At 40.3% G+C, this 25152-nt stretch overlaps 1 protein-coding gene across 7 annotated transcripts in view; it reads right to left on the reverse strand.

The window, feature by feature from the left end:
• Positions 1-1494: 1494 nt before the first annotated feature.
• LRRC3B (leucine rich repeat containing 3B) overlaps positions 1495-25152 on the reverse strand; it is an 86707-nt gene continuing 63049 nt past the window's right edge. For all 7 annotated transcript variants that reach the window (XM_019745302.3, XM_074312746.2, XM_088798311.1 and 4 more), the window contains one exon: positions 1495-2790. In XM_019745302.3, coding sequence (XP_019600861.1) covers positions 1817-2596 — 780 coding nt within the window. In that variant the 5' untranslated portion in view covers positions 2597-2790 and the 3' untranslated portion in view covers positions 1495-1816. The remainder of the gene's footprint in view (positions 2791-25152) is intronic.

Here is a 25152-nt window from a genome sequence, read left to right on the forward strand (position 1 = left end):
TGGTTGACTCTCATGGTCCATGCTGGTAACCCTTTAATAGACTATTGATACTATTGATACGGATAGGAATAGTGCTTTCCAAGGGCAGAAATGTGATTCCTGGAGAAGGCCCTTGGGTCAAAAGGGTACGATACCTCCTTCCTAGTTAAGCCCCACTAAGGGCTGTTTTCGCTGCTGTTTTTTAAGGCAACCATCACTTAGGAGTCTGCAAACCTCTAGGTCTGGGGAACCAGCAACTTTATGTAGTAAAGTCTACGACTGTAAAGAAATAGCGTACAGTGGTTAAGAGGTCCATAGGTTCCGGAGTTGACTGGCTGGGTTTCAATATCTGTTATACTTCTTATAAATTCTTCCTCATTCACAAAAGACTATCTCATAAGGTAATTGTAAGAATTAACTAAGACAACCACAAAAAAGTACTTGGCGCTTAGGAAGTGTTTCATGAATGCTATCGTTACTCTTATTCCCGAGATTCCCCATGATATGGCTCCAACTTATCTCTTACTTCTCCCGTACATAGACTCCTCCATCCCAAATACCTCTCTACACTTTTATCCCTTGGCTCCCTCTACTTCGTCTGTCTTCCTTAGTTACAGCACCCTCTGATGAGATCCCACCCAAATTTCAAGGATTATCTGTAATGTCACTTTAAAACAAAACAAACAAAAAAACAAAAACTGAAACAAAACCCCACAGTTCCCTACTCCAACAATTGAATGAGCTTTCTCCTATTTCTGAACAATATCAGGGATACAATATCTTTATATATATATATAAACTTATAGAACTGTACACTTAATATTGGTGCATTTCTTAATATGTATATTATACCTCTATAAGCCAACCTAGTAGGAACATAATAAGACCTCAATCTTTGGAGAGAGGAAGACTTGGTTCAAATTTAAGTTCTGATAGTTTCTACCTAGCAGTACATTGAACCTCGGTCATCTGCAGTTTCCCTCAATGTAAATGGGGGTGTATTTGTTACTTTGTCCTCTTGTAGTGAGGGTTTAGAGACATAATAATCGTACAAAAGTGACTTGCACTCTGCTGGCACACAGTTAATGCTACATGGCCCCTAGGACTTTCCTTTTCATCACAGCTATTTCTATGTTTGTCACACACCCATCTACCACACAGTAATGCTGAGGACAGAATATGTGCTATCTTTTTCTTTTCCATGTGTCTAGCATAGAGTAGACACATGGCTGAACACACCAACTTTCAGGTAACAAACACCTAGAAGCATGCCGACTTATTAAGTCTCTGCAGGATGACACACTGGGTATTATCACCTGTGTTTGCTAAGGCTCAGCGTTCTGAAGTCTGACAGATACTTTACTTGGTCGATAATCTGGCTATGGCTTCTTAGTGTACAGAAAGGTTTAATAACACATCTTTCATTATGATAGTTTTTTAGGTTTTCAAGGGTTGTCTGTTTCTCTTTAAAGCATGGAATGACTGTAGTGTTTTCTTGACCAATAAGTCACTCTGTTTTCCATGGTTCAAAGTTAAGCTTTTATTTGGTTTTAAATTAAAAAAATAAATTTCATTATTAAATAGTGAGATGGAGCTAACTAATATTCAGATAGTAGCTTACTCAGGAATATACCACCGGGGGTACAATTAAGGGGTGGATCACCTAAACTAAAATTATTTGTTATGTTGTCATGTCTGTTAAAAGTTCAACAGTGGCATAACTCAAAAGAAACTGAGATACAAAGTTTTCAATGTTTACAATGGATGGGAGAAGTAAACCACTTATTCTACTGCAATTGCAAACAAATGTCTTCCTCTGCGCCAGTCAGTTCCGACACTACACCACAGTGCTAATGTCGTCGGGTTCATCTGCTTTCTTTTGCCTGCTCGGCAAGGATTTCAAGTATTCAAGGTGTCTCCGGGCATCCTCCTGATTCTGCCTCACGTAATACACCACATAGGAGATCACCATGGTGAACCAGCCAAACATGGTGACTAGCATGGCATAGTCGGTAGTTTTTTTAGGGAGGTTACAAAGGTCAGCATCATTGGCAGCATTGAGGAATGGTCTCCCGGCATGCTCATCCAACACAGAAGTCTTACAGATCACATTGTGGGCTGTCTCGTGATTGGACGCCATGCTCCTCAGAACTTGCTGTAGAGTACAGTCGCAATGCCAGGGGTTGTTGGCAATTCTGGCCCTGGCCTTCAGGTTATTGAAGGCATTTTTGTGCACGCTTTGAATCCGGTTGTCGGACAAGTCCAGAGTCTGCAAAGTTTCAGCTACTCCTTTGAAGGCATGCTCATCAATAAACTCAATGCCATTTTTGGACAGGTTGAGAACTCTTAGTTGATGGAGGTCCTTAAAAATCTCATTGGGGATAGATGTGATCTGATTCGAGTCCAGATACAGTAAGACTGTTTCAGGAGGAAGATCTCTAGGTATTTCCTTGAGATTTGCGTTGCTGCAGGTGACGTTTAAACCCCCCGAGGAAGAACAAAGACAGCCCTTGGGACACATACTGGCAGAATGAAAGCACAGTATCATAAGAACAAAACTTTGTAGGAGGAGACACATGGAGAGGGAGCGGGTTAACCACAGGTCTACCAGATTCATGCTGGAATGTCAGCATAATCACAAGCCCATTCCTCATTGACTCCAACAACCAAGCATAGCAACGGTTCCAGCCCTGTCCACACGGTTGATTTCCACACGGTTGATTTCCACACCGTTGATTTCCTTCTTGGGTGGTTCAAAAGGTTGCAACTAACACATGTGTCTCTTCATTATTCCTGTCCTTGCTTGGGTACCTACAGGAAAGGGAAGCAGGTGCAATTAGCTCTTTTGCAAAGGGAGGTACACTGCAATTAAAAGTGTTTCTAGACATCTGGCATTCTACGTGGGCTGAGGGTTGGTTATGCAGGTAATTTCCATTAACACCACTGGGAGTTATCTGTGTAATGGGAGTCTCCTATTTAAATCCCAGGTACTGGGGGAGAACACTGTCAATAAATGACATTTCTGAATTACATTGCCTTGATTTTAGTTGTGTAGAATTAGAGCAAACAGTCCAAATTTCTCTCATCTCTATCCTGAACCTGTTATAAATTCTATAGCAATGAAGTTTAATTACACCTATCTTACAACAACAGATGCATCAATGCAATTTAGCCCTGCATTTGGGTAGCAATGAGAAATAACACTAATATTTCACAGGTAATGACCAACGATAGCAATATCTGCCATGGCTTTTGAATGGCTTTCCAATTTGGAATATGTTCTCTAAAGAAACATCTTACTTAAGTTAAGAAATGAATGAATGCATTCTAACCTTGCCAACAAAATGTTGCTAGGAACTGATAGCCCAGAAGCTCCAAAAGAGTTGCCTCCCTGTGACCTCCTGAGATTACATTATACCTGGGAGGATGCCCTTAACTGAACTTCCAAAGCATTCTGTTTTCTAAACAACAATTTCCCTCCTCAGTAGATATTCAAACATGACACATACCTCGAAGACGTTTTAAAATGTAAGATGAGAAATAAGAAATATTAGGCTCTAAAACTCCCCCAATAGCCTACTTTTTTTCTTTCACATCATGTATTATTAGTCTTGGAAGAGGCCTCAGAAATTGCAAAAAATAAGTAATATGAACAAGGTTATGAGCTTCCTCAAAAACAGAGATGAGAATATAAATTAACCCTCAGGACGACTCTCTCATGGAGAGAAGGCCGGCATCTTTGGGGCCAAGTTGCAGAGGAGGGGAGTGGATCTTGGAAAGATTATGTGAGTTGCCCAAGGTCAAATAGCGTGTAGGTGGTAGAGACAGGACTTGAGCCAAAGACTTTGTTCTGACTCATTAATCTTGCACCTCTTTCCATTACCCCCACAGCTTTCTCCCAATTCCATCTGCTCTAGGAGGACAGTCAGGATCCAGGGAGCATTGCTTGTTGTGATTTCTGATGCTGTTATTTTGCAGCTCAACCCAAAAGGAGGACCCCGTGGAGATCCACTGAGGTAGCTCTCTGCACTGTGGAGAAAGTCCAGGCCTGACTTTGGGGGATTCTCTCTCAGGACTGGAAAAATAGTCACTCCTCTTACAGGAATGAGCAACAAACGTCTTTCTGTGTGAGCAACAAATGACTCTGCAAACTTATCTTTTCTAATGATCCCAGATGAATAAATACAGAAGGAAATTACTCCAAATGTTACCAAACTCACCGAAGAGAAGATTAATGTGAGCTGAAAACATAATGAACTGGGTTGTTAATCATGGAAAAAATGAGATTAGCCAACAGCAGAATGGAGTGGATGTGCTGTTGGAATCCTGAGTCCCTTAAATGCCAGAGAATGCTAAAGAAGGACCCCTAGGCTTACTAAGCCATCCATCAATAACGCATTTCATTTCCAGTGAAATTTTCCCTCCCTTCCATACTTTTCTTCAAAAGTGCATTGCATGGTGTTTAGGGAGTCTAGTAATTGTCTAGATGGGAGAGAGAAAAAAAAATAAACAGGTGTGGAGGGGAAGACACTCAGAGAGGAAAGAAGGCGGCAGAAGGACAAGGCAAAGGATGTTAGAAGGGGGACATGAGAAGGTACAGGAGCTGAAAGAAATGAAAATCATTAGAGAAAATAAAAGGTGTCCATGTCATCAAGCATCTGCCACTAACTGAGAATGTAGGGCCAGCCTAAATCCTGCTGAAAGGTGGGAAAACTCTGGAGGACATTCCACACCTCCTCAGAGATAAATTAAGAGTCTATCTGAAGAAAAGTGTTCTCTAATTTAGCCTATAAGCTCCATGAAGGCAGAGGCTTTTTTGACTCATGCAGAAACAATAGTAAACAATTACAATTTGGGAAGTACACTGGGTTTGTATCCCGACTTTAATCCTTATTAGCAGTATGCTGTTGGGCAAGTTATTTAACCTCTCTAAACGTCAGTTTCCTTATCTTGCATAGAAATTATAAAAGCACCAGATTACAAAGGTGGATTTGACAATGATATGAGATAATCCATGTGACGCATTAAGCACAATGCCTTATAGGGGGTTAAGCGCTCAATACCTGTGAGATATAGTTACTATTATTATCTCAGATACATTCCCAACTTCTAGCATAGTGTTTGACATGCAGTAAGGACTAAATATCTATTGTATGAATAAAGTATTGAAGAATCTAGCTGTGCTTTTTCTTCTTGATGGTAACTATTTTTATTATTTTTAACATAAACATTGGCTCATCAAATGTCTATTGGTTTTACATGTCAACATGATGGTTTTGGAAAAAAATTTGAGTTCAGGATACTAGTTGATGGAAGGAAGAATGGAACTCCTTCTCAGTAGGCTCCTCTAGAGTTAATCATGGTTTCTCCAGAATGGTCTACCCAATGGTCATGGTCACAGATAAGAAATGGTCAGGACATGCCTTGAGTTCTCAATATCAGAGTGAAATTCCTCTTGAAATGGAATCCCTCATGCCTCACATGGCCCACCTACACAATGGGTGGAATGCCTATTAGGAGTACAGATACAGCATATCTCTGGCATTCAAAGAGGTTGGACTCAAAGTATTTTATGTTCTCACTATGATGCTTGATAAAAGGGGAATAAAAGCTCCTAGGATTGGCTAGATTGCTGGGCTGCTATGACTCAGCCACTAGAGCCTTCACCCTCAGTCAGGACAAAGTGAAAAAAGATGCAGGGTATAGAAAGCTGAGCCCATGGATGTCCAGGAAGCAGAGAGTAAAGCTAAAGATATTGCGTCAAGGTCATCTTTGGCAGGGAGAATGGAAGAACTGCCTCTCCACTCTATTATGCTGAATTACTGTTTCGAAAGGGATTGCCATCTTGATGTTGCCCGAAATTACTGGATAGGTCAACAGTGGTTCTTAAAAAAGAAAGACGTGGATTTGTGCCTGAGATTTAAAAAGTGGGTATTCTTCTGACATCGGTTATCGTCCAGCAGAATACAGAGCTAAGGAGGAGTCTGGAAACCTAAAACTCCTTGCTCCATCTCCAGTCAGGTTTACCCACAAACCCAAAGTCGCATACAAGCTATCCTGCTGGGGTGGGGGTGGGGGTGGGGTGGGGGCGGGGATACCAGTGGGGTACCTGTTTACTAACTTCAGAATAAGTGGGTAGAACATAAAGAAGGCTTGAGGTCCCACTGTTGATGGCAACAGAGTCACTGCCTGTCTTTCTGATAAGCAATAAGCCCTACCAAAAGAACAGACCAAATTAAACTGCATCTTTTCTACTTCCTAAGTGCCCCTCTGCAATTCTCATCTCATTAGACTACTCTTACCCCCTCATTCCCTTCAAATATGTCTGGGAGAATGACGAAGTGACAGGATTTCTGGATGTGGTCTCCAGGTATGAGTTGTGCCACCAAAGAGGTCCATGTTACCCCTAAATCCATGCCTTGCTCACATTTTCCTGTCACCAATATTTCTTCACTATAGCAATTAATGCTGGGATTGGGTGGCAGCCATCAAATTCTGTTTCCAGAAGAAAAAAAAAAACAAAAGTGCACTTATCAGACTGCCTGAGTAGATAGTTCTTTCAGTGGCTGATTAAAATCTCTGTCTTGATTTCTGTTTCTTTCTTCTTGTTCTTAGGGGATACTCAGGGACACTCAGGGCTTCTAACCCAAAGGTGTTCATTAACTCTTCTGACATAACACACTGCACCAATTCAGAAAAAAATACCAGACACACCAGTTTCTTCCAATTACATTCCATACAACTCTGCTACCAAACAGAAGAATTTGATTCAACAGCAAAAAATAGCAAAACAGAAAGGCCTTTCAATTCAGGACATAAAATTCAAATAAATGAAAACGCCTGTATAACTTTAAGTACTCAAAATTAAAACTTCTATATGGCAAAAAGGAAGACCATATACAAAGTGAAAGGACAAATGATAAAGTAAAGGGCTAATGTCTTTAACATACAAGAGGTTCTTACAAAGGAGTGAGAAAATGATACAATGGAAAGATGGACAGAAAAATGACGTTTACAAATGACCACGAAATCATACGAAAAGATTGATCTCACTGACAGTAAAATGAAATACTAATCATCTTGGTTTAAATTAGGAAAAATATCTAATGTCAATAAAAGTAGGAAGAACAAAAGTACTCTCAAACACTTGATCAGGGGATAAGTTGGCACATTTTTGTTGTATGAGCAATTTAGGAATATCTATCAAAAACTGAAAATTTAAAAAGAACATAGGCTGACTTGTACCGATGTAAAGATTTCCAACGATGACCACAAAAAAACAGCTTGACAGAAAAGGGTTCTTATAATCTCATTCGTGTAAAACTTTTAAAACGAGGAGATGAATATGCAACTATGTGATTTATATGTTTACATATGCATAGACCATTTCTGAAAGGATGTGTAAGAAACTATTAATAGTGGTTAACTGAGGAGTGGAACTCAGGGGCTGGCAGGAGAAGAGGAATTGTCTTTTTGGTTTATACTCTTCTGTAGAGTTTTAACTTTTTATGGTATAAAGGTGTTTTGTTTGTTTTTATTTTACAATAAAGATTTAAAAGATTTAATGCAAAAGGACCAGGGATTAGCTGGAAAACAGATCCAAATACATGCCTCAGAAAGCAACTGCTGAGCACATGATAGAGTTGGACAATGGCGGCCAAGAGGGTCAGGCAATTAAGAAGACAATGAACTTTTAAAAGCTGTACATGTTTCAAAATTAGACACTGAATACACAAAGGGACAATGGTGAGGCCATATATAAAAATAGAGCGCTAACTCACAACCTGTAGCAACCAACCCAGGAAGCCAAACTACAACCTCTGTAGCAATTAATCCAAATCAGGTAGATCTTGATCAATAACTGCCAGCTTCTCTAATATTTGCCCCTTTTTCCAATTTAGGACTAATCGAGGAAAGCCAAATCTGCTCCCCTAACAAATCGCAGAGGACGCTCTCATGCTAATTAGCTTGCCGCCAGCTTCCCCATGCCAAGAGGCTCCAATCAGAGCATATCTGAAGCTTTTCATTTTCCCACTATAAAGCTTTTATACTCTCCTACCCGTGCTTGGGTCTCTGCTAAATTCGAGGCATGGTGGCTAACTCCCTTGCTATCAAAAGCTCAGAAAAAAATGGCCTTTGCTTATTCTCATTTGGGTCATGCTTGTTTATCTCCACAAAGTTTAAGTTTGTGATATTTTCAATGAAATATTTCCAAAGTTAGCTTTATAATCTATTATAGAAATTATATGCTGAGTTTTTGGTATATATTCTGGTTTTCTGTAAACTAAAGCCATCGATGTACCGTGTTTCCCCGAAAATAAGACCTAGCTGGACACTCAGCTGTAATGCGTCTTTTGGAGCAAAAAGTAATATAAGATCCGGTCTTATTTTACTATAATATTACATTATATTTACTATTATATTATATTATATAAAACCTGGTCTATAAAATTATATTTACTATTATATTATACCCGGTCCTATTTTACTATACGACCTAGTATAATATAATAGTAAATATAATTTTATAGATCAGGTATAATATAATATAATAATAAATATAATATAACATAACATAACATGATACAATACAATATAATATAATATATACCGGGTCTTACATTAATTTTTGCTCCAAAAGACGCATTAGAGCTGATTGTCTGGCTAGGTCTTATTTTCGGGGAAATGGGTATGTCATTCCTGACCAAAACATTAGGGAGAGTTGGGACCTGAATAATTCATGTGAATGAAACGTATAGATAATTTTCTGTACTGCTGTTCTTTGATGTTTGTAGATACACTCCTTAATTCACATCTTTAGCACTGAGGTCAGCCATGAATTTTAGTTTCACATTTCTACTCACAACTACCTATCACCAGAAGATTCTACCAGGGCTATAAACTGGGCATACCTAAAAGTAAAATCATTTTCACCGTTCATCCCCACTCTGTTACCTTCTTCCTACACCATAAGCCACCTGTTCTTCCCTCCTAATTTTTTAAAACAATTTTCAATTTCATTCTTCCATCTACTTCTTTTTATGCTTTACATTCCCATTGCATCTTTCCTGTTCAAACCTCCATCATGTTGTTCTGAAAGCAAAAAAGCCTCCGTTCTGGACTGCCTGTGTGCAGTCTCTCCCTGCTCCCATTCTCCTTCTAACGTCCATTTTAAAGGAACACTCTAACCATGTATTCTCGCTGGTCAAAAAGCTTTCATGACTCCCCAGTTCTTTATAACAATCCTCCAATCGTATCTCCCACCATACTTCCTTCCCCAGACACAGAAACCCGAGCTCAGTCAACATAGAGTAATGATTAGAAAGCTGCTGATGAACAGCACTTCATCCTAAAATACGAGATTTATCAGAAACCATCCCACCTGAAGACCTCTCCAGCTTGGAATAGTTTTCCTGGTTTCGGCCATGAGTCATTTAAGTGGTGCATTACTAACAGCAGTTACGATCATTTAGTTGAGGATATGAACTGATAAGGCAGACAGATACAGGAGGAAATTGAGGATCCTTATATTTAAAAAGAGTATAATCTGCTCACAGATCCAGAATTGTTTAAGGCAGGGAGCTCCCAAAATCTCCAAACTCTCTCTTCTCTAATATCCTGGCCTCTACTATATTATTTACCATTTTCTATTCAAATTAAATACATCTGTTTATGTTTACTACCAGACTATGAGCTTTCAGAGGGTAGGGTCAGTATCTTACCCATTTTTATATTCTCACATTGCCCATGATAAGAATTTAATAAATATTTATTGAAATGAATTAGGATTCATTTTCATTTCATCACAAGCAGTTATCATTTATTTAGTACTTATTACACGCCTGGTATTTATTAAGTGATGAACTCCTTTAACAAGGTGGTAAAATTGAAGTTCTGACTAGATTCCTGGTTAAATGAATATAAGATTCCAAAGTGAGGTGTCAAGCTGCCATGTGAATGTTGGCTGACACACGTTCTGTGAGTCCAACATCTGCTTGTTCATTTTGAGAGTAAAAAAGTGTCAAGAGGTACCTATCCTGTCACCTCCCCAAGAAGAGAAGAGAGGTATTACATGACCCCTGGAGCTGGCAGGCAGAATATCGTAAAACAAGAACCAGGTTGACCTACTGTTTGGTGATGGAGTTGGGTTATGTTTTGATGTTGGGGTGAGCCTGTACTCCTAGTTTGTCAAACAGGGATAGGAATCTGTTTCCTATGGGTCCAAAATGGCCACCTGGGTAATGAGCTCCCCAGTGGAGAGTAGTTTGCATCCTGTCTCACTGTTCCATAGGATTCCATGGCAGGGCAGAGGGACCCCAGCAACAAGAAACTGAATGGCAGGTGCATAGATGTCATGCGGGAGACCCTGCTCGCTGCGCCATTTGTCATGCAGGGCATCCGGCGGGGCCTCTGCTCCCGCTCCCCATATAACGCAGGATATGGTGAAGCCAAAAAGGAACACCCATGGAGCCATAGGTAGGGGAGTCATACCACTATATTCTCTCTGGCGGCACTATACTCTCACTGGAGGCTGGATCCACACTGTCCGCAAACCGCCATCCACACTTGCCAGCCCAGCCGCCATCTTCTTGCTAGCCTCCATTCTTCTCTTCTCCTTCCCTTCTCTCTCTCTGCTAGCATAACCACAGCAGTTATATTAGTGGCCAATGGCTCACTGGTTACAGCTGACGGCCAACTAGCCACAGCTGATGGCCATGCAATCACAGTTGGCCATTTACTACCTGAGCCAGCACCTGTTTATGTGAGGCTGAGAACCTGGAAACTACTTTCTGGGGCTCTGCCCCACAATAGATTTTGAGTAAGTGACCATCTGGAATATATCTACTAGCAGGGTCAGGGGAGACCTATGTGTGGGGGTGGGAGGTACGAAAGGGTCCCGGGAGAGAAGCACCAGGCTCCTCCCATTTTACTTCCCAGTGAGCCTCAGAGCAGAGCAGCTTAAACCCAGTTATGTCAATGGCCTGGGAGAGGGATGGGTGAAGGGACAGAGAGGTGAAATCAAACCAGCCAACCACACCCCTTTCCCCTTCCCTGTAAGCCTGGAAGAAAATGGAGGGGAGAATAGCTGAACACTGAATGAAATTCAGAGTATTGGTAAATCTCTTGAACTAGACATTTAAATTATCATATTTAATTTGTACTTTGGTTTAAATTAATTGAGTTTATGACAAAATCATGGTACAACAATCTATTATCTACAACTAAGCACAGAATTATGGGGCTGACGTTTTCATTCAGGGACTAGAAGGGGATGGCCACTTGCACAGAATAAAGATTGATGGATGGTGGAGGTAAAAAGTTAAGTTGCATTTTATTCTGGATATACATAAATCACCCTACACAATCCTCACAGCATCGTTGAATGGTGTTAATTATAACCATTACACAGATCAGCAAATCGAGGCATAAGAGGTTAGGTAACCTGCTCACTGTCGCAGCTGCTCAGTGACAGACAAGATCTTAACTCAAGTTCCTTGGCTTCCAGAGCTTGTGTGGTCAAACATGGCACCACATACCTCTTCACAGTTAAACTATAGTCTTTTTTTTTTTTTTTCTCCTTCTCAACTGACTCCACTAAGATGAGGAAGAAGGACAAGCATGGATTTTACAGTGGGGGAATTATTGTGTGCTAAAAAGAAAGACTGGCAGGATACGGGGAGGGAGGCAGAAAGGCTTCAGTATGCTTCTAAAACAAACACTCTAAAATTATATAGTTGCCTTACATTGTGAACTACATTAGATGCTTGTGGGGCAAGTCCATGGATATGCTCCCATTAAATTATCTCTACATAACCCTGGACAGTAGAGGAATTCACTGAATGTCCTGCAGGATAGGTCCCGTTTAATGCTTATTGGTATATGTAACTCTTTTACTTGCTACTTTTGGATATGGAATGTCTGTAAATACAAGTGCTGAGTTTCAAACGCAAGCCAGCCCTCTGTTGACAGCTTCCTACAAAGTTTGGGAAAGTCAATAAAGGGGCGGAAAACTCCCTGTTCCTTGGAGAATCTCTTGGAGGCCCCGTTCAGATACAAAACTTTTATCAAAATGACATGAAATCCATTTGTTCCAGATCTCAGTCAGTTTCAGGCACTTATTTCCTCTTTTCAAACCTATTTCATAAAATAAGTCTCTAAGCAAACCCTCAATTTACTGGGGGGAAAAAAGAACCCTTATGAACATGCAGCCTCCTTCCTACACGATCTAATGCTCATAGATCTCCAGAGTGGATTCCAAAGTTCTTTCTACACATAAACCCACTGGAAAAACAAATCAACAAACAAAAATCAGTTTTTTTTGGAGCCACCACCTATCTTTTTGTGAGTACTAAGCATAGAATAAATAGAAGACTACATCTTTGTTAACATCTGTACTTACTATTCAACATGCTGCAAGTTTATAGGGAGACTGAGTTGGAACCCATTTCAGTTTCTTTCTGCTTTTTCTATTATTATTTCCCAGCAAATGCCTATGGCATTTACAACAGTGAGAGCTCTGCAAACTCTTACCGCATTGTCTACATAAATGTAGGCTCCCATGGACTCACCAGGGCCCAGAGGCAACTTGAAAGCTGCTTTGTGAACCCACTAAATTATGCTGAATTCACTTGGATTTCTGAATAAGATAAGTGAAAGTGACCATTTTTAAAAAATTTACCGTGCTTAACCCTATCCATTGACTAGGTGGGAAAAGTACAGGATTGAGATCCAAAACCAAGGTCCAGAAACTGGATTCAAACCCCAGCTTCTGAGGAATAAATTCCAGGAATTTAGCAAATCACACGTCCATAATAGTGGCCCTAGGACTATGCTTAATAATATCCATCTCGTTGGTTTCATAGTTATGAGGATAAAATGAAATCAATATATGTGAAATGTGTTTCAGAAGCTGTCACTGACCATTCAAAGATTATGCTCTGTTATGGGTTTTAATATTTAATTGTTTTCCTAAAATATCACACCATTCTTTTTCCAGAGCCTCACGTTTCTTTTTCTTAAATATAATTAACTAGGAAATGATTCTCACATCACCTATACAGTATTCACGCCAAAGTATGTTTAACCTGAATCGCATCAATAGGAAAGGATCTGACCAATCCAGAACTTAAGATATTTTATACAGTGACTGATCAGGGCTCTTCAAAGGGTTATTGAAGGGAAACAAACAAAAACAGGCTGCAGAGCTGTCCTAAACTAAAGGAAATAAAGACATGACAACTAACAGCAATGCAAGAGAAGGACTTCTGGATTTTTAAAAAATGCTGGGAAAGGGCACTATTGGAACTGGGTAAAAATTGGAATACAAACTATATGTTAGATATTATTGTGCCAAATTTAAATTTCTTGGGCTTTATCATGATATACGTAAGAAGGAGAGCGTTCTTGTTCTTAAGAGGTACATGCTGAAGTATTTTGGGGTACAGTGTTATGACAGCTGCAACTTTCAAGTTGCCAAGCAAAAACAAAACTTACATGGAGGAATGGAGAGACAAATGGGTAAAAGAGTAACAATTGGTAAATGAGAAGTGATGGCTATAAAAGTGTTCATTGTACCAATTTTTCAACTTGTGTGAAAGTTTCAAGTTTTTAAAATGAACATTTAGAGACAGGGGATTCTATGCTTAAAAGTAAACAACAAGAAAAAACATTCAGGAGAAGAAATCGCTTCCCAGGGAAGCAAGAGAGTTTTAGGAATACTAGCCAAGGTATGGCTAATATTCTCATGGTGACACAAAATAGAAACCGAAGGTAAAATGACCCTCAAATTTTAAACATTGTATTTCATGTATGCCAGGATTAGAAAAAGGACTGGCACATTAATATAGGCCATATGTCCAGGGTGGATCTGCATTTAATTGGGCTGCATGGAGAGCATGGCTTGGCCACTCTATCCCACAGTTTTCTCCATTGATCATAGAGGCTAATAATAGTTTCTACCCTGAAGGTGTTTCCCAAGGGTTAACTGAGGAAACACATAGACAACATTCTGTTACATGATGAACCCTCAGTAAGAGTTACTAGTACTGTAACTTCTACTACTACTATTATTGACATCATCACCATCATCACCATCATCATCATCAATTAATACCTTATCTTCTCCCTGCTGGGGCAATGTGGGGCGTATGGAGTGCGACCCTCCCCTTAATGCAATAAAGGAAATAATTCTGATGGTGGCTAAAGTTTCTTGGGCATCTACTATGTGAAAGGCACTGGACCAAATGCTTGACTTTGAAGATGAAGGGATATTTTGCTCCAGGATGAATCATCCCCAGAGTATCCCCATATCTGTCTTAGATGATTTAGGGACTTTTTGGAGATTTGGGACTTTCGAGCTGATGCTATTTAGATGAGATTTCGAATTTTGAGTTGTTGCTACAGTGGGTTGAGACTTTTGGGGATGTTGGGATATGATGAATATATTTTGTGTGGAGGATGGATATGAATCTTTGGGGACCAGAGAGTAGATTGTAGTAGGCTGAACCTCCCCCCTCCCCCCAAAAAAATCTAGGTCCTAATCCCTGGAATGCATAAATGTTATATTTTATGGAAAAAGAGACTTTGTAGTTGTGATTAGGAATCTTTTATTTTATTTTTAACTTTTCTATTAACAGTTGGCATCCAGAATTATTTCATATTAGCTTCAGGTGTACAGCACAGAGGTCAGACATCCACATAACCTACGAAGTGATCCCTCTGATCAGCCCAGTATTCATCTGGCGCTATATATATTTACTATAATATTATTGACTACATTTTCTATGCTGTACTTTACATCCCCTTGACAATTTTGTAACTAGTGATTAGGGAATCTTGAGATTCATGGATTATCTGGATGTTAAATTACAAATGCCCTTATAAGGAGGAGGCAGAAAGATAGTTGACACAGAAGAAAAGGAGGTAAAATGAAGTAGAAATTGGAGTGATGTGGCCCTAAGTCAGGGAACGCTGGCAGTCACCGGAAGCTGGAAGCAGCAAGACGTAGATTCTCCTCTAGAGCCTCTGGAGGAAATGGCCCTGCTGACAAACTGATTTTGGGTCTGTGAAACTGACTTCAAACTTCTGATGTCCAGAACTATCAGATAATAGATGTGTGTTATTCTAAGCCACAAGGTTTGTGGTAATTTGTTACAGCAGCCATCAAAAACTAACACAGTCGTGAGCAGGGAATACAACTCAAAGGCAGTTCTATCTGACTCCCCATTGCACTGGGTTAATTTCTGGGCAGCCAAAGGAAGAAGACAAGACTGTCAAATTACAAAATGGCCATTACTTAATATAATGAAAGATGAGTAGTTATTAGTGGAGAGAAAGTTTTCAAATTTTCACAGTTTTTAAAAGAGCACGTGAAAGGACTACCATACAACGTAATGGACAGTATCTTTACAATTTCCCTTATGATGCACGATATATTCTTCTTTGGCTTTAAGTACAAGGTGAAATCATTGCTCTGTGAAAGACTTACAAAACCACAGAAAGCTCAATTATCATCTAAGGACGATGCATACTAAAGATGCATGATAAAACAGGGACAGAATGGAAAATGTGGTAGAACAGGATGGTTAGCATGTCCCTTATAGTGAGGGGGTCCATGGAACTTACTATGCGAACAAAGTTACTCTGACAGTGAAAAGCAGTGCTGGTAACAATTGTATGGTGACCACAGGATCAAAGAGGAACAGTCCCAGAAAAATGAGACACATGGACATCTTATACACAACATCCTGAAGAATTAGGAGAGAGCCTAGTCAAATCTACAGTGTGCCATTTTAAAAGAATCTGTCAATCCCTGACCAAGACTAAAATAGGCTTTTGTTGAGGGCTCACATTCTTCCTAGAAATCAACATAAATTATCTTCTGTGGGCTATTGACTTTTACAAAAATGTTATAAAACATATTTTTTATAAATTAAAAAGACTATCCAAAATTCAAACATCTAACAAACCTACTATGTTATTCTTCCAGGCTTTATAAAATATGTGTATACAAATATCATTTTATAACAATTCTTTTTCAAGGTTCTAATCTGTCATGACATTTATCATTGTAATACCTACACAATGCCTCAGTGAATGGAATTATATATTAGATCTACTTAAACATTATTTTTTGTTAGATATTTTGGTTTTCTCCCATTTTTGCTAATGATTTACCATAAATAACTTGGACCTGAAATGAATGTTTTGAGACAATAAATTTTCCCTTTCAGGTCATTTCTTTAAGATAAATTCCCAGAGGTAGAATTACTTGAGTCAAAGGATTTCCAACTTCTCACCTAATTCTACATCATTGAAAGTGCTATTGCATAACATGACAATGTCTTTAAAATGAAAGAGTTGGTTACATCTGTCCAGTTTATATTGAATCTGTGTCCATAGTGTCAAATCCAATATAGAGTTGTTCCACAGGGAAGGTTGGAGGCTGAGTCTACTTCTCCTGGTTTTAGCCATTGTGGACCTTAGTCATAATGGCATCTGATAGGACCACTGGCTCAGTCCATTTGCTCCCTTATCAGAGCAGAGCAAACCAGAGAAGCTGGATACTATTTTTGTCAAAATTTGTATTTATAAAAAAAAACACTGTTTATATACATTTCCTATAACATTTTCTTGGCAATAGTCCATTATTTTTCCTAAGAGGAGGCACTGGGGAAAAATGATGCCTTGTATGTTTTTGTTTTCTGTTCAAAACATAATTGTGTGAAGATATACGTATAAGATTGTTTCTTCATTGAGACACTGTTATAGCAAGAGGGAAAAAATAAAAAGATAATCTAAAATTACCCTAAAAGTCCATCAATCCATCACAAAAGAAGATTAAATGTACTATATCAATACAAAAGAAAGAAGTGATTTACAAATCCTGATAACAGAAAAGACCTCAAATATATATTAGGTGAAAAATGTACATGTATGATCCTATCTCTGTAAAATGATAGAGAAAGATTTATACACACACACACATACACATACCCACCACATGTATAGTTAAAAAATTAGGGAAGAACAATAAAAAATTGATAATAGTCTTACCTCTAGGGGATGGTTCTGGAGCTGATGGTATGGAGAAAAATTTTTTGCTTTTATCTTATACCCTTTTCTACTATTGCAATTTTGGGCCATGAGCATGATCATAATAATATAACCTATTTTCTATTAGGAGTTAGAGGGATTACAAATTATTCATGACACGGTGTGTCTTCTGACAAGCTGAATCACCCTGGGCACTCATTTAAACTTTCTGAATCTCAGCCGAGTGTCCGGGAAACACCGTTGACCTGAAGTCAGGTAAAATCAGGTTCAACACTCAGTTGTGGTACCAACTCTGGGATCTTGGGCCAGTGGATTAACTACTCAGTTTCCTCAACTGTAAATAAGGAAAACATCTATTTCATGGGTCTCTGATACGGTTCTGATAGTGCCTGTGTTATGGCAGGTGCTAGACAAATACTATTAATGCTACACATAGCTTTCAAAAGGCTCAGAATCAAGTTCATATTTTCCAAGGGTTCTATGGAATTCTAGGTGTCTGAGAGTTCCACCAAATGAATGTTCTGCAGTCACATAAGCCTGAGACGTGCCCTCTTTGAGAGTCACAGTGGGTATTATCCTCTTAAATGTCCTGAGAAATTACAGCAAAGTAACATGTTAACTCAGAATTTCCCAAAAGTACTTGGTACCCCTGCCAAAGGCCTCCCCATGCTCCATTATTTTCACAGCATAATCACCGACAGAATATGATATTGGCTAAATTCAGATCTCATTAAATACCATTTACTACTACTACTACTACTGTGTTTCCCCGAAAATAAGACCTAGCCGGATAATCAGCTCTAAAGCGTCTTTTGGAGCAAAAATTAATATAAGACCCAGTATTATATTATATTATACTAATTATATGATACCAATTATATGATATGATATGATATATTATATTATATACCAAGTCTTATATTATAGTAAAATAAGACTGGATCTTATATTAATTTTTGCTCCAAAAGATGCATTAGAGCTGATTGTCCGGCTAGGTCTTATTTTTGGGGAAACACAGTATACTCTTACTTTACTCAAATATTCTGTAGATAACAAGTTTTGCAAATGAGAATTCTATTTGCACTTGATCCCTCTCAGGCTGTATAATATTACCAAAGAGAAACACCCAACACAAACTAATGTCTATTGCAGGCAGAGATGAAAAAGTGAGTAATCCATAGCTATCACTAAGGGTCATTTTGTTAAATTAAAGGAATGCCCCTTGATTAAAATTATTCCTGCCTATAAGTAAATGAAAGGGCTAGTATTATTTTTGAATTTTATCGTCTCATTTCCTCATCCTCAGATACCACTTTCATTTTTTGAAAAGATCCATAAAAACATGAATACTTAAAGACTTTGAAAACCTCACAGAATTGTGTTTTAAAGAAAGGTCTTTGGCATTAGACATACCTAAGTTAGTCTAACTTTGTCATTCAACTAATTTGTGCTAGTAATTTATAACTTATTAGTTTTATGATTTTTCAGGCATGTTACTTAACACTGGATATCAATTTTTTCATCTATAATGGGCCTATACTTATTTCAATGTGGTATGGTAGATTTTCAAAAATGGTTTCCATTATTCCCCATCCTGTATTACCCATATGCTTTTGCAAGGCAACCTTCAAGCTCCTCCCATCAAGAGGTAGAGTCTATTTCCTCACCCCTCAGATTTAGGCTGGCCTTGGGAATTGCTTTGACCACAGATGAGGCCGAAGTGACCTCAAGCCTAGGCCTCTTTAAGAAGCCATACATACTCTTGCTTTTGCTCTTGAAATCCGCCCCACACCCCCACCATCGTCCCCAGCCGCCATGTGAAAATCCCTGGCTAGCCTGCTGGATGATGAGTGATCATACAAAGAAAGACCAACTGTCCTAGCTGAGGTACTCCAGCCTAGAGCCAGCCTCACCCCCAATATGTGAGAAAGCCCAGCCTAGATCATCAGGGCCAACAATATGACTGCAGCTGACCACAGATTCATGAGTGAGCCCAACTAAGACCAAAAGAACCACCCAGCTACTCACGAATTTGTGAGCAATAATAAATGTCACTGTGTTTGGGGACACTTGTTGTCGTGCGGGGAGGCCTGCAAGGTCTCTGGTCCCGCTTCCCACATAAGAACGCAGGACACGGTGAGGCCAAAAAGGAACACCCATGGAGCCATAGGTAGGGGAATCATACCACTATATTCTCGCTGGTGGCTGGGTTGGAGAAACAGGAAACAGGAGCCATACAATTCTCAACCCTCATTGCACCGCTTGCTAGCTCAGCCCCCATCTTCTTGCCAGCCCCCATTTTTTTCTCTTTCTGCTAGTGTACCCACAGCAGTTATATTAGTGGCCAATGGCTCACTGGTTACAGCTGACGGCCAACTAGCCACAGCTGATGGCCATGCAATCACAGTTGATGGCCATTTACTACTTGAGCCAGCACCTGTCTATGTGAGGCCGAGAGCCTGGAAACTACTTTCTGGGGCTCTGCCCCCACACTTGTTATGTAGCAAAAGCTAGCTGATACAGATGACTATTTTAACAATTAAAAAAGTTAATATATTTATGTTTCTTATCACAGGGTTTAATTGAAATTTAACAACTAATAGGAGAGTATGCTTTTTAATAAAAGTATAATAGAGACTTCTTAAAAAATGTAATTGCTTAATGCTGAAGGACATTAGCAGTTACATTACCATTAGAAACCACATTATTTAATTCTATTTGCTGACCATGATAGTCAATAATGTTCTAAATTGTTATGGTGACCTCCAAGTAGCCCAGAAAAATGAATACACAGATGAAAGATATCCACCCAATTCCAAGGTCAAATCTGAATAATACATTTAAATATTCTTTGCTTGCACATCCCTAGTGCCTAGCACAGTGCCCAGCATGGAGTCAGCGCTCCATCATCATAGGCCAGTGGTTAGGAGCAAGGCCTCAGGAGCCAGGTTATCTGAGTCTGGATCCCAGTTCCTTCAATAACTTCACCTTGCCTCAGTTTCCTCATCTATAAAGGAGGATAACAGCTGTACTTACTTCTATTTGTAGTAAGGATTACGGGCGATTCCTTAAAGTACTTAGAGTAGTACCTGGCACAAAGTTAGTACATAATGAATGTTGGCTATTTCTCTCTGTTGAGTGATTTTTGTTTTAAACCTACTCATGAACACAGAGCCTGTGTGGTACTTCGGGGCATACGTGTGTAGCCATCCTAGTACTTGCTAGTTCTCTCAGGCTTTTAGAAGCTATTATGCAAACACAAAGACACACATCAAATTGATGACTACAGAGAAAGCAGAGTTTCCAGAGATTCAGTGAAGAATTTAAATGGCATGTCCTAGCAATGGTGACAAAACAGAACTGAGATAAATAACACTGGATTAATTTAGGACCTATGGCCAGCACGCTGATACTTCAGGGTTATCACCTGTTGTTTCATCTGCAAAAGGTTCCCATCAAATGGAACCCACTCTCCATTACAAAGGCCTAAAGAGTAGAACCCGGAGGGACAGGTTTCTCCAATTTCATTTTGGCCTCTCACCCATCAATAAGCCTGCCCAGACCTCTGACTTCACACAAATTCTCACCGAATAATCCAGGATGGTGACCTGAGACCCAGATTTCAATTAAAGGTGAATGGAGAACTCATACGCACTAAGATTATCCTTCCTTGTAGAGCCTCATTTTTTTTTCTTTTCAGAACCACTGTCTATCAAACCAAGTAGCAGTGCTACCCCTCCAATTTGTTAGCAGAAACCAAATGACATATAAATCATCTGCGACCTTCATGTAATTTGCCTTGATTTTGCATTTATATTCTCCGTTCTGTCAAGCATCCTAATGTACATTTTCAAGTTTCATCCTCTCAACGATCATGTGGGGGAATCACACAAGATCAAAGTTTTTCTCACTTATTTTATGCGATATATATATTAAACTTAAGTATTCCTTAAAGAAGAAGACAGAATGGAAAAAGAAAACAATATCAGTAGAACAATAAAGTCATACAAAGATACGACTTTATTAGCCACATCAGGCAAGCCTAGATACTAATGATGGCAATTTAATTCTAGCAGAAGGACCATCAGACAGGTTGCCCCGTTTACCTAATTATACCAAAGGATGAATGAGGCGGGCCTTTTTCCATCTAGTCTAGAAATTGTCTATTCCTGTTCTCCACCTGAGCCCTTTACCTTCTCAATTAAACATAGGCTCCTCCGCTCCCCCCACACAAGAAAATTTTTCCTTCTGTAGTAAGGAAATTCCACAATAGAAAATGACAACAACAACAACAAAAACAACAAAAACAGAAGTTAGAACTGAGATTCATGATTTATCTTTTCCATACTGTGTAGTTCATTAAAGTTCCACAGGGAAATATGAGGCACTGAACTGGCTTGATTTTCCTCTGGGAATCATCCGGAAAAATTAACAGCTAACCAGAGACTTCGTTTTTGTCAACAGCAAACCAAATGAAACTTTCCAAACTCATTTAATTGTCTGTCGGATGCAATAGGGCTTCCCCTACTTCCTTGCTCAGACATAATATGCCAGTTTAAATAAAACTGAATTGGTGTTCTCCATCCTAGCATTTACTCTAGCTTGGTGAACCAATCAGCCAGGTAAGAGAAGTAAGAAAGGTAAGACGCAGTCCAGGGAAAGCTAAGGAAGTCAAGCAGATGAAAGAGAGACATTTCCAGAAAAAAATAAAATAAATTCCCATCTTTTCTCCTCTAAATGCTTGCACAATTTTTAAAAAGTAAACCATCTCTTGTCACCCCAGCACTTCTTTCCCCTTCTCTCTTTCCACTTCAGCAATTCCTAAAGTCACAAATGGGAGGGTTGGACCGAGCAGAGCAAAACATCCATGTGTGGATGGGCTGGTGGACCATCTGAATGTCTCAGCTGTGAGGATGCCCATGGCTGCTTTGGGGCCAGTGTCATATAGGTGCTCAGGATATATTTGCTCAGTGGCAGGTTGGGTGGCTGAAAACACAACAAAAGCTCAAAAACCTAAGAATCTGATGGGGGAGGGGCTGGGGTGCTGGAAGTGAGGCACCCTCCTCTTACCAGTGCAGACTCCCCCCTTCCCCCTCTGTGTGGCAGTCCATGTGGGAATGGAGGAGGAGAGAGCACTGATTGTGAGCTGCTTCCTGTGCAATCAGGTTCGACATAAAAACAGAGGGCCTCTCACACTGGGGAAACAGAGAAGGCAGTGTCCAATTCATGAAAGTCAGCATCTAGCAAGATCAGGAGGATGCGCCTGCTCCCCACACGCCACCCAGGGAGGCCAAGGTCACAGGAGGTCGGGCTGTGGGATGCCTTGTTATTGTTTAACATGTCAGGACGGGTGCTGGTGTCCTAGACACACTGTCATTAAGCCTGTGACACTGGCCTGGTCCATGAGTTTTAGAAACACATAGCCAAAACATGAAGGTAAAATATCTATGGGGAATGGAGCGGCAGAGAGAGACTGGATTTGTACTAAGTAGATTTTTCACGTTAAACCTGCAACATTTTCCTCTGCCTGTACTGTGTCTCAGCTCGACAAGGTAAGCTCTCATCAGCCCTGAGGGAGATGGAGAGTCTGAGAGCCTACAAGGCCCCCTGGTGCTCAGCTGCTGGGATATCCCTGGAGACAAAGCAAACATGGCTGGACTGCAGACACTGAGTTCTCTCCAGCTGCAGAAACAGATGTCACTCATCCCAAGATGGGGAAACTGTGGCTCTTGGCCACGTGAAGCACTGATTCTCTACTATCTAGGTGGAAGATTCTTGTCTGTTTGGGGTTCCAGGTAGGTCTTTTCCAACTGACCAACAGTTTTACAGGGCAGTGGCTGTACATGCCCATCTACAGCCAGAACTAGGAATGATTCAGAAGTGTACTCCAGGCCACTGGGGGTGGAATGGAAGTGGTCCTTATTCTCTACTGGTGCTGGCAAATAGTCCCCGACGAGGCTGGATGTTAACCCCTTGGCACAAGTATTATTCTTTCTGTGGTCCTTTATCTAAAATGCATGCCCGTCCTCTGGAGGGGAGCATTATTATTCTTATCTGCTGTCCGGAGAAGAACCGATGCCTGGGTGTCTGGGTGTGGACATATTTTGAAAGGTTCATCTCTTTTCTATTAATCTGTCATCGTAAAACTTCCAAGTTCTGTCTTCCCAGGTGCATCTGGGGCACCTGAGTCTTTTCTGAGATGACCAAGATGGAAGCTTCCCGGAGGTGTCTTTATCATGTCCACAAAAGGAAGAATCCGACAGACATTTTTCCAGAAACGACTCATGGAACATCTCCTTGTTTGGTGGCACCGTCCAGTGGCTGCGTGAGAGAAAGCTGTGGGAGATGAAGGAACCAAAGCTAATTCTTGATTATTCAAACTATGGATTATCTCAAACACTGGATTCTCTCCCCGTCCCACTTGTCTCCTGGGTCCTAGTTCATTTTCACCAGCACCAGAGGGAAGGCAGAGGAAATGAAGGGAGATGAAATTCAAATGAATCAATTCTGCCACTTGTTAGCAGCTCAGCTCTCAAGTATACAACAGGGAGGCAGCTGCGGCTCTTCTGTGGGTTTCAATTCTTGATGCTATTCTTGTCCCTTCTGCTGCCAGGCAATATCGAGTGGGCTGTATGGAAATGATCTGTGGGATGAAAGAAGAAAGGAGGGGGGAAGCTCCCTCCAACAGCACCTTCTTCAAAGAAAAGGAAAGGGAATTATATGCTCAGTGGCAGCATGCCACACAGAGGAGTCCAAGTTTTACTAAACAAACTCATGTTTGGAAGCATCTTATCCCCTCAGAACTAGAGGAAAAGAGATGCTGAGACCATGTTTAGAGCAATTATAATGCAGAAGATGCACTGATTGTCATAGCAGCACAAAGAAAATGAGAAAGGACTCTTCAAAGATTATGCCAAGGACAGCAAAAGCAGAAATAAGAAAAGAATGTCTCAAAACCTGAAAGAATAATGAAAAGGAAGAAAAACACATTAAGACCTTTTTAAATCCACTATCACCGACACAGGTAGGATGGCACGGAGCAGATGGAACCCTGGAGCAGAAGGAAATGTCCTTATTTCCCCGAGCTTATAAAATAGGACGGGGTTGGACTATGGTAACCGAGGTCTCCCCCTGCCCTGTGGTGGGCACTGTGATGTGCCACCCAGATGTCCCTGCAATGCAGGGCTTGTCCCAGCTCCTGGGAGTGCTGATGGCAGAGAACTTTCAGCTGTCAGATCCTTTGGGGATTATTTCCACAACATAGAGCCACATTGCCTTCCAGGGACAGCCTACATCCAATGATTGACCAGTGGAGGAAGAAAAAGGCCTGGCCATCTTGGCCTAATCTGGGTCAGCTCTGAAGGGTCATTCTAGACACAGGGCAGCCAGTGGGTTTAGCTGAGGCTACCACTAGGTATGCATCACAACTTGACTTCTCCTTCTCTCCATCCCATCCCATCCCATCCCATCCCATCCCATCCCATCCCATCCCATCCCATCCCATCCCATCCCATTCACAAATACTGATTCCCAAGGGTCCTTCTTAATAAACCTCCTGTGTGTGGTACCCCATCTCCACAGTCTTCTCCCTTGGAAGTTCAATATGCAGTGGTCACCACTTTTGCCTCATCCTGCCTGGGATGTATAGCTTATCGCTTTTTCTGAGCTGAAGATTCGCTTTTGTATATGAGGTTGGTATATACCAGAAGAGAAGTGAGGAAACAAATTGGGGAGGTGAAGGATACAGGAAATAAAAAGGCTTTTAATGAGCCAAATGGATCAGAATAAAGAAATTTGGCTTCAAATTTAATATTAAAAGAAACAGTGCTGAAGTAACCATGAGGAACATGGAACACCAAAAAGTCACACCTACATCATTCAAGAAATATTTGTGGCACTCAAATCAGGTCCAAGCATTGGGAAGAGAACAGTGAAGGGGACAGCGTGCTGTTTCCCTGGGAAAGGCAAGGGGCATAGGCTGGGTGAATCCTCTGCCATAGCTGAATCCATTAATACGCAGGTAAGCTTTTTTTGGCTAAGCCTAAGAACGCGGTACTTTCTACTTGGGGAACTGTTTGCAATACAATCTTACAAAATAAATCACCAGATAAAGATATC

This window comes from Rhinolophus sinicus, chromosome 5 (genome assembly GCF_057876585.1).
Source record: "Rhinolophus sinicus isolate RSI-liver-muscle chromosome 5, RSI-T2T, whole genome shotgun sequence".
Classification (NCBI taxonomy): Eukaryota; Metazoa; Chordata; class Mammalia; order Chiroptera; family Rhinolophidae; genus Rhinolophus; species Rhinolophus sinicus.